The sequence below is a fragment of the Tasmannia lanceolata genome, unplaced genomic scaffold (assembly GCF_043159265.1).
Source record: "Tasmannia lanceolata isolate RefF3 unplaced genomic scaffold, GAP_Taslan_0.1 ptg000023l, whole genome shotgun sequence".
Classification (NCBI taxonomy): domain Eukaryota; kingdom Viridiplantae; phylum Streptophyta; class Magnoliopsida; order Canellales; family Winteraceae; genus Tasmannia; species Tasmannia lanceolata.
Window position 1 is genome coordinate 3,987,089 of NW_027518700.1, and position 15,001 is coordinate 4,002,089.

At 36.9% G+C, this 15,001-nt stretch overlaps 1 protein-coding gene and 1 pseudogene across 2 annotated transcripts; one reads left to right on the forward strand and one right to left on the reverse strand.

Moving 5' to 3' along the window:
- The first annotated feature begins 630 nt into the window (after window positions 1-630).
- LOC143856608 (EamA-like transporter family) lies at window positions 631-9,770 on the forward strand. 2 transcript variants are annotated; one of them, XM_077366873.1, is made up of 8 exons: window positions 631-855; window positions 5,467-5,865; window positions 6,396-6,613; window positions 6,858-6,928; window positions 7,038-7,139; window positions 8,641-8,758; window positions 8,863-8,998; window positions 9,481-9,770. In XM_077366873.1, the coding sequence occupies exons 1-8, from the start codon at window positions 775-777 to the stop codon at window positions 9,541-9,543; spliced, it is 1,188 nt and encodes a 395-aa protein (XP_077222988.1). In that variant the 5' UTR covers window positions 631-774; the 3' UTR covers window positions 9,544-9,770. The 2 variants fall into 2 exon arrangements, with proteins under 2 accessions (XP_077222988.1, XP_077222989.1); XM_077366874.1 differs by having other exon boundaries at window positions 662-855; window positions 5,480-5,865.
- Window positions 9,771-11,174: 1,404 nt separating this feature from the next.
- On the reverse strand, window positions 11,175-12,772 carry LOC143856642 (two-component response regulator 24 pseudogene; annotated as a pseudogene).
- Between the last annotated feature and the right edge of the window lie 2,229 nt (window positions 12,773-15,001).

Sequence of the window (15,001 nt, forward strand, 5' to 3'; positions counted from 1 at the left end):
TCGCTGCTCCTCGACCTTGCTGCTGCAGCAGTCAGACGTCCCTCCCCCCTCCCTTGTATAACACAAGCACGAGGATGATTGATGTATCGAAATCCAAATACAAATACAAAAGCATTATGTATCTAAAACGTTGCCTAATAAATGAATAAAACAAAACAGCTAGAAGGTGGCTGTCATCTCTTAAAAAGAGGGGCCACAAAATGCCTTCTGCGAAATTGCCTAGACATTCCCTTACAAATTAGGAATTGGGCAGTGATAAATCGACTCCCCAAAATGATAAATCGGCTCCCCATGTGTCTCTCTCTCTCCTCTTTCTCTCTCCTCTGTCTCTCTCTAACCCAGAGGAGAGAGAAAGAGACATGAGGAATCGATTTATCACTCCCTAGGGATTTTGTTTCCCCCATAACTACTGAGTGCCATTATTAAAAAAAATGGGGGAGTGCAGATATAATATTAATAAATGAAGTATAGTATGACTGCAACTAACTACCAAAGTCTTCCGTTTTAATCATTTTTTTCCCTTTTGGCTTCTTCTCCCTTTCCCTCCGGCGACGACGAAATTCGTTGAAACCAAAGTCAGAGCGAGAGAGACATTGCTCTCTCTATCATTCTCTGAAGAGATAGAGAGATAGAGAGATAGAGAGATCTTTTCTCAGATTTCATATTGATGGAAAAATGGGATGGAAATGAATTGTGTTGAGGATCTAGAGAGAGAGAGAGAGAGAGAGATTTCTTTCACGTGATCTCTTTTTCTAGGGTTTTTCTTGTTTTGTGATGGGTTGGAGATATAGGACTGGATTATTCCTCATAATCGCGGTCGTTGTCATATGGGTCGCATCTGCCGAAGTTACCCAGGTGAGATCTCATTAGTTTTCGTTGGATTCAGCCGAAATTGATTGTGAATTGCTCTTTTAATTGTTTATGAACTGCAATTTTTTTTTTTGTTTCTGATGATTCTTGTTATGAAATTTGGGTGTTGTTGAGTTGGATGCAATTTGATCTATGATAACATGATTTTGTTGGAATGGCATCAAGGATTTTGTTATTTGTTATGTATCTAACCAATACGCCGAAAGCTCTAGAGATGTTGGAACGCGTTAGGCTAGGCCCTTTAAGCCTGCAGCATACCAGGCTGGGTCCCACCTAGTCCCATATCTACTCAGGACTGTAACTGATTTCATGATGGTCAGTTTTCTGACTGGACTTTTGGGTGTTTGATTTCAGGTTGTATATTGTTTGAATTTATTCTCAGAGTCTTTTTCTTCTTGCTGATGAGAAAGCCTTAAATAAGGAGTCCAAAACTGATCCACAGAACACCCTAGTAAACTTGCCAGCCTATCTGTCTCATCTTTACAATGTGAATACAATGGTGCTTAGATTTCTAAAATTTAGACATTTGGTGATGTGATTCAGTCATCTTAGTAGGCATTAGATTTATTTTTTCCTCGTTGGACTATTGGGCATTTGTTATTTTCTTTTTATTAGTATTTTATTTGGATTGTTGACATTTTTATTTAGCCTGGACGTGGAGGATGTTCACATCATCTATGGCCCACTGTATCCTTTTCTCAATGGCCCACCTTCTTCACCTTTTCTCAAATCCTACCATCACATAGGCCTTAGTCCACACGTCACCCATTGAAAATACCGACTTACTATTTTTAGATTAGCTCTTCTTTCCCTCTCTCTAGCTTTCTGTCCTTCTCCACCTGGCTATTACGTCCACCAAACGATCAAGGCACGAAGCCCAGCATGTCACTCCTAGGTACAAATCGTTGTTTATTGATTCTAGCAGCTTACCCCCATATTCCCTACCTTCTTAATCCTTTTCCATCAGATTTACATCCTTATTTTCCTTTATTAGCCCTACCATTAACTCCCTACCATGACCACATCATCCACCATCATTCCCTTACCTTCATAAGATGTTGATTGGATCATAGATAGGTTTATGTCATAGATCTAATTTTGTGATACCTTTTTGGAGGCTTGTGTATTTTTTATTAGATGCCTATTTTGTTTATGGACTTCGTGTATGAAATCTCTATTGGGCTAATCAATTTTACCTGGAACATGGTTCGTTCCGGTAGGTGGTACGGGAACGGGTACGGGGTACGATGGTAGCCTGGTACGCGGTACGATGAGGGTATGCTATGTTGGTTCGCTATCCAGGGTCGCGGTCAGTTTGGAGCGCTAATTCGGACTCACACACACTCTCTCTCTACACACACATATATAATTTCATATATTTTTACAAGAATACCATTCCATAGTACACACTACATACATTTAATACACAAAATATAAAAACCTCATTTATGTCATACATATTTTTTCAAAAAGAAAGTTCTAGTTGGAATATATGAATATCCTTCCATAGTCCATACTACATCCATTTAATAAACAAAATAAAAAACCTCATATATGCCCTACATATTTTTTTTTTTTCAAAAATAAAGCTCTAGTTCCAATCAAACCCAAAATATATAAAATTTGTAGCTCTCTCTCCATCTCCCCCTTAGTCTGTATGCATCTCTCTCTCTTTCTCTCCCGCGGGCCGTCATTTTTGGCGATCCGGGTCACTAGCAAACCACGTTTAGGATCGTGCGACCCCGGATCGCAGGTCGGAGGGCGGATGGCGAATCCGGTAACTATGGGCTAAATTAATGTTTATTTGATGAATGAACTCTAAAGTTTAGAATTTCTATGAATACCTTGGCTGAATCTGATTATTTTACTTTGTTTAACCTATTTTGGGAATGCATTCTGCTAGTATAATTGAATTAGAACTTTTATTCATGGTTTTAAATTTCAGCCGAAACATTTTTATTCCGGTTGCCACTGAAACGAAATCCACTTGGTTTCAAAAAAGTACCAAATTTCATCTGAAATTTCGGGATTTTGCCTGAAATATATGAAACATGCAACTTTTCATATAAAAAAGGCAAAACTTCTATCAAAATGTCGACATTTCGATAGAAACCCTGACAAAAATCAAACAACAAGATTCCATAAAGATATTTATAAAAAATAACATAAAATAAAAAGAAAAACCTGTGGTGAAGAATCTTACCTGGATTTCAGCTGTAATTTTGTACCAAAATGTTTCCATAATTTGACAAGATTTGGGCCGAAATTTCATACTGAAACCGAAATGTTTGTGTTTTGCTGATGACCGAAACCAAAACCGAAGCCAAAACCGAAGCCGAAATTTAAAATCTTGCTTTTATTTGCTCCTAAATTACCATAAAATCACCTACAAACCCTAGCTCTAACCCCTTCAAATTTGGGGTCAGATCTAGATTCGCATCCAATTTGGTATTAGAGCTAGGTTCGCATCAATAGGCTGCATTCCCCGTACCTTTGAGTCAATTCATGGCCATACCCTTTCACACATCCCGGATCACACTCCTCTAGCCTATCTTGGGAAGCCTAGTGCCGAGCCCGACACTTCCAAATTTATGCGAATTTAGCTTTGTAGGCCTTGGAGTTCAAATTTCTTCTTCTACTCTTGATTTTAATTTTATTTCTCACGACTTTTATTAGAGAGAAACCTAAGAATGTGGTAGTTTGCCGACCTTATGTCCCCTCATCAGAATCAATAGTTGATTGCTTTTCTTTCTTTTAGGAGTGGATGGTTTGTCTAACTTACGTCTGTTCAGTAGAACAAATAGTAGACTTGTTTATCAAGTCAGTACCACTTGACTATTTAGTGGACAAGCAGCCGCTTACCTTTTTTTTTTTTTTTTTTGAATTGCAGGAATGATATAAACTGTCACTTATTAATATGGATGCTCCATATGAGGCTATTATTTAAGATGCCCCAGCGTGAGGCGTCTATTGGAAGTCATATTTCTGTTTATCGATGTGCTTGCTGTTGTACATATTACTTAGCGGCATTCGTGCCACATACTACGTAGTTGCTTGTATTAGGAACTAGGTTATGAAATAGCTTAAAATAGCCTAGGCAACCCTGGCTCCCCTAGGGGCCGAGTGGGTTGGGAAGAGGAAATAAAATAATACTATAAAAATGAAGCAAATCTAACTAAAGGTACTGTGGTAAAATAAAATACTATAAAACAGGAGTAATATTGAAATACTTGACTAAACATGCAATCTAAGATATTCATGAATTAAGGTTGAACATAGCTTTTAGCGAAGTATATAAAACACTATTTAAAAACTCCCCTAGTCTATTGTTGACTCGCTAAGTCAACTTGGCTTTATCTTGGCTGATTTATCTTCCGAGTCGAAGTTTTCCCCTTCTGAGTCAATAAAAAAACTCCTTTTACTCACCCTAGTTAATGAAAGTTGACCGCACAAATCATTGACTCCTCCAAGTCGACTAAATTTTACCTTGACCGATTTGTCATCCAAGTCTGAGTTTTTAAACATTGATTAGGCATGACTTTATTTTTCGCATCCTCAGATAATAGCGACTGAGAATTAGGGTCTTTGGCAAGTAATAAGCATTTGAATATCACAACTCCAGGATAACATCTTCTTCCTTATTGAAAGGAAAGTTTTTGGGACAGAGAGATCCAAATCTGTCCTAAACCAGAATGAGATAAGCAGTGTTTTCAAAACCTATCATTAAGGGCATTCCTACGATTTACAAGACAAATGGATAAAAAGTCATTATGCAATAGTTCAAGAAAGTGCCGTATCATTTCCTTACTTTTCCGTTCGTTCAAATTCGCTCCAAGACACCCATCTTATGTCATAAATACTGCACGATATCCCCTATGACGAAGTCATTGTTCTCTTCCATCCGGTCTCCAAGGTCCAAACAGATCACTTCCATCATCAGTGTTGTTGTCCCATCTTCCTCTGAAATGCATCTATCGTTTTCCTCAGCTTCTGTTTAGAGGGCCTCAGGCTTCTTATTTTCATCCTACAGTTTGTGTCCTGCTCCATTATTAGGCCGCTTATATTACTTTTTCCTTTAGCCCTTGTGAATGCTCAAAAGCTTGTCAAGCTTCCCTGGCAGTGTCATCATCTTCCCAAGGACTTAACCTCGGAACATGTGCTCTTGATCCTCCCACTTCAAACTGGATCTAGTTTTTAAACTTTAAACACTCACTACTAGCATAAAGCTAATACAAATGGGACAATCCCTTTGCAAATTGAATCCTGTGTCCATCCACTGTTTACCAGCATCAAGTTAATGCAAATATGATCTTAAGTCCCGAGCTTCACTTTCATAGGTTAAGATTTTGTGTTGTTTATGCTCAGTCTTTTGACATGGAACACTTGTTTCAGTATCATGTTGTTTTCTTATCCATACACAGGTAAATGTAGTTAACTCATTGCATCTGTTCGTTGAAACCTATTCTTTTAGAAATTATCTCTTGCTCATGATCTGGCTTTGTCTGATTGGCATTTCCTTCGAATTTTATTTCAAACATAAACTTAACTTTCTTTTTTCATATCTGAGATTGTAACTTACTAATGATTGTGACACAGGATATATTTACAGACTACAAACAGCCTTTTGCAGTCACTTATTTGGGTGCCTCACTTATGGTAGTTTATCTCCCAATCGCATTCATTAAGGATTGGTTCTGTAGTTCCTTGAGAAAGCACTCTTCTAAAAGTGGTAGAAATGCAGAAACTGCCAATAAGTCTTCTGGGCGTGATTCTCCTCTGACCCTCAATGGGATGCAGAAAATCTTGGAAATGGAAATGCAGGGCTCCTTAAACAGAAAAGATAGTGAAACAGATCTTTCAGCACAGGAAGAGGAAAACCCCTTGATTTCTAAATCCAAAGATGATATGGACACTCTAAAACAAAACAAAGAGCTTACGACGATGGAGATTGCTAAATGTGGCTTTTATATTGCCCCTATTTGGTTTGTAACAGAGGTGAGGGATTTCCATCAATGTTTTCCTAGCAGACTCTCTTGCAATCCTTTGCTGGTTTGGTATCTCATACTGTTAATGGCATGGATGTGGATACTAAGCAAAAGCCTTTTGAATTTATAAGTAGATGTTCAGCTTCGTATAAAATTAAGACAAAATGCCCACATCATTTTTCTAGTTTCTTAAAAATTTCTTTTTAACATATTTGCACTCGATATTGTTTATCCTATATAATAACGCAGCAATATTGATATCTTTTGTCTTTATAGCATATTTCCACTGGAAATTGTTTGACCAACCTGACATATTATGTTCGTAACCAAGTCAAATGGTTTCGGTGGTTATGGCTTGTGTAACAGTAAAACAATTTTCAATAAGGTTATTGATATATAGACCCAACTCTCGCTAGACTATGTTGCCATTCAATAAAAAATATTTATTTGTATGTTATCAGTCTGGTTTAGTATGTAAAAATACCAGGATGTCAATACTTATTAATCTTTTCATTTCTTTCTTGTTTTTGTTAAATACAGTATTTATCAAATGCTGCACTTGCACGAACAAGCGTTGCAAGCACAACAGTGTTATCCTCAACTTCTGGACTTTTTACTCTTTTCATCGGCGCATTTCTTGGACAAGACTCCCTGACTATAGCAAAAGTAGTTGCTGTTTTTGTCAGCATGGCTGGTGTTGTCATGACAACTCTCGGGAAGACTTGGGCCTCTGATGAGTCAGAATTTAGCTCTTCTGCGTATGTTTTGTTTCCTTTACCTCATATGATTATGTGCATCATAATTCATAACTAACATTGGGACGGCAAAAGATAGGCCTATTTCTATTTTAAGATGCAAAAAATTGCATGCAACTATTGTAAAGGAGTGCATTCATAAAGGGCAATTTGTTATTCTTCTTTCCTTATTTCATTTTTCTGTTTCTTACCTTCTCGGGCTTCAAGAAACTGATTCTTTTTTTCTTTTTTTCTTTTTTTTTTGCAGAAATGGGAAGCGTTCTCTTGCAGGCGATCTTTTTGGTCTTCTCTCCGCTGTGACATATGGTCTATTCACTGGTTGGATGTTGTCTGCTATTGCTGTTTTGTTCATTGATTGGTTAAATTAGTATTTTTATTATAGATTTTCATGGACGGTGACATTTATTATGAAAACAATCCTCTGCAGTGCTTCTTAAAAAGTTTTCTGGAGCAGAAGGGGAAAGAATTGATGTACAAAAGTTATTTGGATATATAGGATTGTTCACACTTGTTGCCCTTTGGTGGCTTGGTAAGGCCCTCAAAACCTAATTTTCCATTCTCACAATTCATCTAGAATTGTTTAATGTCAGATTGCTTCTGTAGTGTGTGTATCGCATTTGATGTTCTCAATGTGACCTTTTTCCATTTGTTATTTTTGATCTTATGAGAAATGTATACTTGAACTGATAAAGGGGCATGGTGCTTTCAATGTTAAGGTTAAATTGGCTCTTTCTCTCTACTTGGTGCGCACATCTCCCTTGATTCCCATCCCTACCACAATATCATCCCCTTATTCTTGCATTAGCTTTTGCACTAATATACAAAATTTGATCGGAGGTCATGATAGTTATGCATCTTGGTGCACTTCTCAAGTATGCCAGTCATGACAAAGAACTACCAAAAGTCTCTTGATATATAAAAAAATAAAATAAGTTATGAATTGGAAGTAAAGGTTTTTGTTTGCAATTTTCAAATTGTGAAATATTGAAGCATTCTGATGAAGCCTCTATTAAATATTGATTTTTCTTTTTTCGAAGCTTCAACATCAATTTGAGCAGGAGTAGCATCATCCCCTTATTCTTGCGTTAGCTTTTGCAGTAACATACAAAATTTGATTGGAGGTCATGATAGTTATGCATATTGGTACACTTCTCAAGTATGCCAGTCATGACAAAGAACTACCAAAAGTTTCTTGATGTATAAAAAAATAAAATAAGTTATGAATTGGATGTAAAGGTTTTTTTAGCAATTTTCAAATTGTGAAATATCGAAGCATTCTGATGAAGCTTCTATTAAATATTAGTTTTCTTTTTTCGAAGCTTCAACATCAATTTGAGCAGGAGTAACGTCAAACTGACTTGATGTAGCTGTTTGAGCACTAAAAATACAGTGATGCAGTGAAAATTCAAGGCCAGCTAAGTCTAGATGTCCTGACCTTTTAGAAGACATTACTTTTGCGCTTAAGTATCCCTTTTAAGCAATTTATATCTTGTTTCAGAAATATCTTTGATATCTACAATCACTATATCTACAACCAATTATTCTCTAGAAACACCATGCCTTGCTAAGACATCCAATGTCTATACTTAAATGTATATTTTTCAGTTTTCTGATGCTTACATCTTTCTTTGTTATTGCTCAAAAAATGTAAAGATCTCTCTACTCAGATCCGAAAGTTCAACATTTCGGGCTAGTTTTGGCATGCAATCTAATGGAACACTGGGTGCAATTTGTGTAAATTCGCAATCTAAGCACCCATGGGCCGGGGCTCACTCTCCATTAAGAGTCTTCTTAAACCTTAAAAGCTCCCCCTTTAAGATACAAATGCTTTCAAGTTGGGATTGTGCTCTTCTTAGTATGGCCTTGCCCCGTCTGTAAGGTAATCTAAGCACCCATGGGCCAGGGCTCCCTCTCCATGAGGATATAAGGGTTTAATTATGAATGTGCATCACAAACTTCTCCTGGTGGGAAGCCACATGCAAGCCAGTAGTGTTACCATTGCTTATGTAATTTATCTGTTTGCGCTTCAGTATGGCCATTGACTGCCTTGGGAATCGAACCTAAGTTTACAATCCCTCACTCTGCTAAAATGGATGAAGTTGTGCTGGCTAATGGCTTTGTTGGAAGTGTCCTTTCAGACTACTTCTGGTATGTAAAGAATAATCCATACTTTATTTTGATTTATTAATAATCCTGACTTTTATGCCCAATCCCATGGATTTAATATTCTTATTGGAATCACTCCTACACAGGGCATTATGTGTTGTTTGGACCACTCCCTTGGTGGCCACCTTGGGCATGTCCCTCACTATTCCACTTGCTATGGTTGCTGACATGATGATTCACGGGCGCCACTATTCTGCAGTCTATATTCTTGGTTCAGCTCAGGTAAATATAGATTTGTGGTATGCGTATCTTTATGCATTTAAGTTTTTTTCTTCATGCGCGTAGTGGGTTAGTGGGTGCGTGGAGGTGGATAGTTACTCTTTTTTTCATTAACAGATGAATAGGTGAGTGTTTGTATACAAGTTTGAATGTGAATAACCGTTTCGAAGAAAAATAAAAAAACAAAAAAAGAAGCTTAAATGTGAATAAGTGAATGTTCGTATGGTATGCATTTAAATATGCTTAGGTTTTGGTAATGTCTGGTTGGGATTCTATTGAGCTTGCCATAATATGGGCTGCCTGTGCATTTTCCTCCAATGGTGCGTAGCAAACAACTGAAGAACATACTTAAAAATTACTCGCGCTATGAATCATGAATTTCTCTCCTCCGAAAAACACTGGATATTTGCATTTTAACTGTCATTCTCTCTGACCAACAAAGTTATTGCCTCTTGGATTTATGGGGGTTATTCGATATGTTGCAGGTATTTGCTGGGTTCGTAATAGCCAACCTTTCAGATTGGCTTTCGCACAAGCTGAGATTGTAGCACTATCAGACACCTGTGTAATCTCGCAATTCAATTCTTTGCATTCTTTTCCTTGGTGTGAGGTGACGGTGAGTTAAATGATGCCACGATAGGAAAAAAAATGTAATCTTTCCATTTATTTGATTCTGTGAAGGATGAAAAATGAAGTTTTGTGCTTTTGATCTGTTTGGAGTACTAACCCATGACTTGGAATCCTTCAATCAGTAGAGTATTATATATTGCCTGCAGAGTGGAATTTTAAGTTGATATAGAAAGGGTAGTTGTTCTGTTATATTTCTTTCCTAGAGAACACTTTTGGGTCGATGTGTGCCACCTAGTGTGATCCGGACTGTTGATTGGACCAGCAAACACAAGTCCACCTTGAATGAATGACTTGTGTTTGCTGGTCCATTTGCCTCATGATGGCCTACTAGATCAACGGTCCTGATTACACGCTTGCCACTGTGTGGGGCCTAGTGTTGATTATTAGGATTGATCTTGATGGTGATCATATTGTGAGTCATGTTCTCTCATTTTTTTTCTGCCCTCAACCCTACTCCAGTTCTTTCTTTTTCTCCTCTTTTCTCTTTTTTTTTTTTTTTTTTTTTTTTTTTTTGGAGGAGAGGACTTCACACAATTGAGATGAGGGTGAGAAGTGGCTAAACACCATGAGACAAAAAACTCTACATAAAATACAATCGACTTTTTTCCTTATTTTTAGCCACTTCTCACCCTCATCTGGATCCTGCACTCTCAAATCTCTTTCCTTTTCCCACTTGCTTGATCCCTCTCTCCAGGGGCGACGGCACTTAAAAGTGAAGGGGGACAATTGCCCCCCTTAATTTTTTGGGAAAAAATATATATACCTTTATTTTTTATTACTTTTTTATACTTACCCCCTTTTTTCAAAAATATGCCCTCCTTTCCGATCATCCCTAAGATAGAAAATAAGTTTAAAATTTTAATTTTACGGTTTTTATATCCCTTTCCTTCTAAAATATGCCCCCCTTTACTATAATATTGCTTTCATTTGTTTGGCGAAAAACAATTACTATAATTTTTGCCCCCCTTGTGCAAAATTTCAAAAAATTCATGGTTGCCAGACATGGCCAAGAGAAAGCCTCGCTTGCCTCCCATTTTTGTGCCTCATTCTATTTTGTCTTTGTGTTTCTTACTTTGATTATTTACGTCTCCCTGGTTTGATTTTTGCGAAATTGCCTAACCAATGCATGGGTTCGGGTAGAGATGGTGGGACTTACTAAATCAAAACATGAGGAGTAAAATGGCGGGCCCAACCCAATATTATGCATGGGTGTAAAATGATGGGCCACAGTTTATCAAAGCATGCATTGTAAAATGATGGGCCCCACCCATGCTGCGCAAGAGGTTTTTAAAAAAATCCACCTAGAACAAATTCGAGTTAAAATGTTCCATGGAAAAAGTTTTCCAATTAAAATTTCCCATTGAAAGGAAATAAGGACAAAGGAAAGAAACATGTTCAGCATACATTAGCTAATACTTTCATAAGCATGTTGAGGAAGTTGTAAGTTCAGGTGTAGTAAGAAGCAGTCCACAGCAGTGCCAAACAACAGAGCTCTAACGAAGGCAATAGTAGTCTGCAACATGGCGGCACCATCGCCGATAAACATATTTCAGCGGTTGTCTATCTCTTCCAGGAGAGAGATGAGCTTAGCACGAGTCATGGGCTTCACATAGAACTCGTCGATTCCAGCCTCCATGAACAACTGCTTTTCACTGGTCCGAGAGTTCCCGCTCACCCCTACTATTTTACTTTGAACGCCAAGTTCCCTCATTATCCTCGTCGCCTATCATATATTAAAAAAAAAAAAAAAAAAGTTTCTCATTAATAAAAAAATAGAGTAAAAATAGGTTGATATTGGCACTACAATATTTTGATAATTGCCTAGCTCATCTTGTCTTTAATTACTTAAACAACTTTCAAAAGTTTATTACAGTTCCTAGAAAGGGCTCAGACAGGCTAAGTTTGTGAAATTATTAAAACACGGTAGTGCCAATATCAGTTGCCTAAAATATGAGAAAATTATATATCAATCTTACCTTTTCCACTCGCTTTAGAAACGGAGAAGTCATATCAAAGGAATTGGAAATGCATCATTTTTAAAGAAAAGACAAAGAAATTAGGGTGGAAATGTTGGGAAATAGGGTAAAAATACTATACCAAAACAAAAGTGGGACATTTTCATTAAAATTAAGGGTATTTTGGTCATTAGTGATTTATCATTTCCCATTGTATTTGCTCCCTTTTCTTCCTTCGACCAACCCCTTGTGTCGTGAAAAGAGTAGTAAAAAATACACAAGAGGGGTGGCCCGCAAAAGAATACCCCCTTGTGTCGTGAAAAGAGTAGTAAAAAATACACAAGAGGGGTGGCCCGCAAAAGAATAGGGGAAGAATATATCACTTCCCTTTCCAATTTGACTATCCATTTTAATCAAAAAAGGATGAAATGAACATTTTGTCTCTATAATTTTTAGATGGGACTCTATTTTTATTCTCGTTCGATTAATCAGTTCTTCAAAAGATCTTTCAGACTCCTAGACTCTAGTTTTAGATGAGATTTTATTTGCTGAAGTCTAGAGTTTTTTTTTTTTTAAAAGTAAAGTGGGGCCCACTTCATAGGATGATCCAAACCATTCATTTTTTGGGCAACAGCGTTAATAGGTTGTAGCGTGAAAATCATTTTCTTAGATCTACAGAACGGAGGGTTAGGATCATCAGATGGAAATGATTTTCAAGGTACAACCTATTTACATTGTTGCCCAACAAATGTACGGTTTAGATAATTCTATGAAGGGACCCACTGTACTTTTTGAAAAAATACAGGACTTCACACGCGCACACTACATATAAAATCTATATACATGAATAATTGGTAAAATGTATCATCTTCTAGTAGTAACATACCTGAGGTCCATCCATGACAGACATCTCCATGTCGATGAGTATCAGATCAAAGATCATCCCGGCAATACAAAGATTGACGGCCTCCTGCCCGTTCTCTGCCTCCGCGCTTTTGACACCAAGATTGGTTAAGAGCATTTTGTGGATCTTTCGATTAACCCTGTTATCATCCACGACGAGGGCGCTCAACTTGTTCTTAGGTGTATAGCCACTTAATCCATGGTTCAGACCGCCAAGATCGGGCCCATCCTTACTGGTAATAATGTTTTTCATCTTGTTGGATCTAGAAGAGCCCAAATTGAATGGCATTTTTAAGAATAAAATCACTCTTTTCTTTTGTTAATCTTATTCCAAGTTAAGTTTCTTACCCTCACTTCCTGCATGCACAGTAAAAATGTTAATTTTTCTTCTGCAAAATAAAATCTAGAGCTTGGTGGGTTTGAAATTTGAGATTGTTTGAAGTTAGTCATTCTCTCTTCTGTGAAGGGCTATGATTAATCTCACTAAATGCATGTTTTATAATCTCATATCTTCACAAAAGAGTGAAAGACTAATTTTTGGGAGACATACCTAATTGCGACGGATGTGTTCTCAGTTGAAATTTTCTTAAAAAACAAGGGAATATATTTTTAATTTCGAAAAAAAAGTAATTTAATGGAAAATTGAGTTAGCCGAACATTGGAAAATGAATCCAAACAAGAGACCATGCAAGAAAGATGATGATGATGATGAAGATGATGTAATTTAAGTCATAAGTTCGTAAGATATCGTAACATCAATAAAGAAATTGGCTGAGCTCTAGCTCACAAACCATATATCCTAAAGAGAACTACTCCGTGGATAAATTAAGAAAGCGGTACTCCATGAAGAGGTACCAAATGTTGGATCATGTGGCCATAAGCCGTCGATATGAGACCTGTGATGGTGACAATCATCATGTCGACAAACAAGAAACATATATTGCACACACCCACATGCATAGGGAAGGCCATTTAAGTAGTAAGCTCTTAGTTATCTTAACATCAATAAAGAAATACTCCGTAGACATTAAATTATCCAGTAGTACTCCATGGAGAGGTACCAAAGAGAGCTATATAAGAGTTAATAATTTACTAAACAAAAAAAGGTTGAAAATGCTGAAAAAATGATGAAAATATCATTTCTCTTTCATTAATATCTAGCACAAAGGGAAGCAAATAAAACTAATGTCCAGTCATCTATGAACATATATGTTGCAGGGAAGAGAGGCTTACCGGCGTAGGGTTTGAAGTGGGAGGTCGAAGGTGATGCCTATGGACTTTAAAGGAGTTTATATAGGAGTTTTGGGATCACTCTTCTTCTACATCTGATAAGGCATGCGGCGAAGGGCGGAAAAAATAAAGGAAGATAAGAAATCAGAAGATACGCGGTCAATCACTGGCCTTAGGGTGGCATGGATTTGGCAGATTTTGAGAGAAGGTTTGCTGGAACTATAAGAACACATGGTCTAAGATTTAATTTCTTTTTTCCCTTTTTAGGTTTATTTGTTAAGCAATATTTGAGGAGTATCCGTGGCTCTTTGATAACATGAAAGACTCAAATCTCCTAGATATTTCTAAAGGCATGCGTAGTGTGATGAGTTCTAAATCAAAATCTCCTAGATATTTCTGCATGAGTACCATATATATCTAGATTTTGATTCTTCCAGCCCAAATATCTCCATTTTTGACAAATACTATCACATTCATGCATATTTTCAAATCTTAGAAGTCACATTGAAAAGAGCTATCCTTATTTTAGATTAACCAGGCAAGAACATTAGGTTGCGTTTGGATACGTTCCAGAAAAATATTTACCATGTTCTTATTTTAAAAATCAAAAAATCAGGAGGAACATGTCTGGCATATAGAATCAAGCAAAATCAAGAATCCCTTTTATCTTCAAAATGAAACAAAAAGTAAGAAAATGAGTTACCCAAATCTAGGAATCCTTCCAAGAAAATATTTTTCCAAAAAAAAACACTGCATTCAAACAAGCCTTTAGACAACTATAGTCACAACAAGATGTAAATATTAGTTTAGTTTGAATTAGCTAAAACTAGAAGAAGTTGCAACAACACACACAAGAAAATGGAACAAATAGTGTTACAAATCTGCAATCTGATGACTAGGGGCTATTTAAGAAAAACATGATGTGAAAACTGCTATAAATTTGCAACAAAACATTTAGGTTATGTTTGGATTGTCGGAATCGAGAATTGGTATCGGTATCGATTCCAATTTATTCTATTCTAGCATTTGGTTTCATTTTCAAAATGGAATGGGAAACTATACTAAACTTCAATTGGAAAAAACATGGGAATATTTGTGGACTTTTTGTTTCCCGTCCAAGGGATGGTATTCTGATTCCTGGAATGGAGAGAAAAAAACACTGTTAAATCTTCTCCCAAAGTCACTTGACCGAATTCACATGAAAATGACTTAAATCTCCCCATGACATAAAAAATGATCAAAATACGCCAATCGGGTTAAGTGACCAAAATGCCCCTACGTCATGGAA

Excerpts from the sequence above, each read along its gene's own strand:
- LOC143856608 (XM_077366873.1), top strand. The coding sequence starts at position 775 with ATGGGTTGGAGATATAGGACTGGATTATTCCTCATAATCGCGGTCGTT. Across the intron at positions 6,614-6,857 it reads TCAGAATTTAGCTCTTCTGC|AAATGGGAAGCGTTCTCTTG; the intron begins GTATGTTTTGTT and ends TTTTTTTTGCAG. Across the intron at positions 6,929-7,037 it reads GACATATGGTCTATTCACTG|TGCTTCTTAAAAAGTTTTCT; the intron begins GTTGGATGTTGT and ends AATCCTCTGCAG.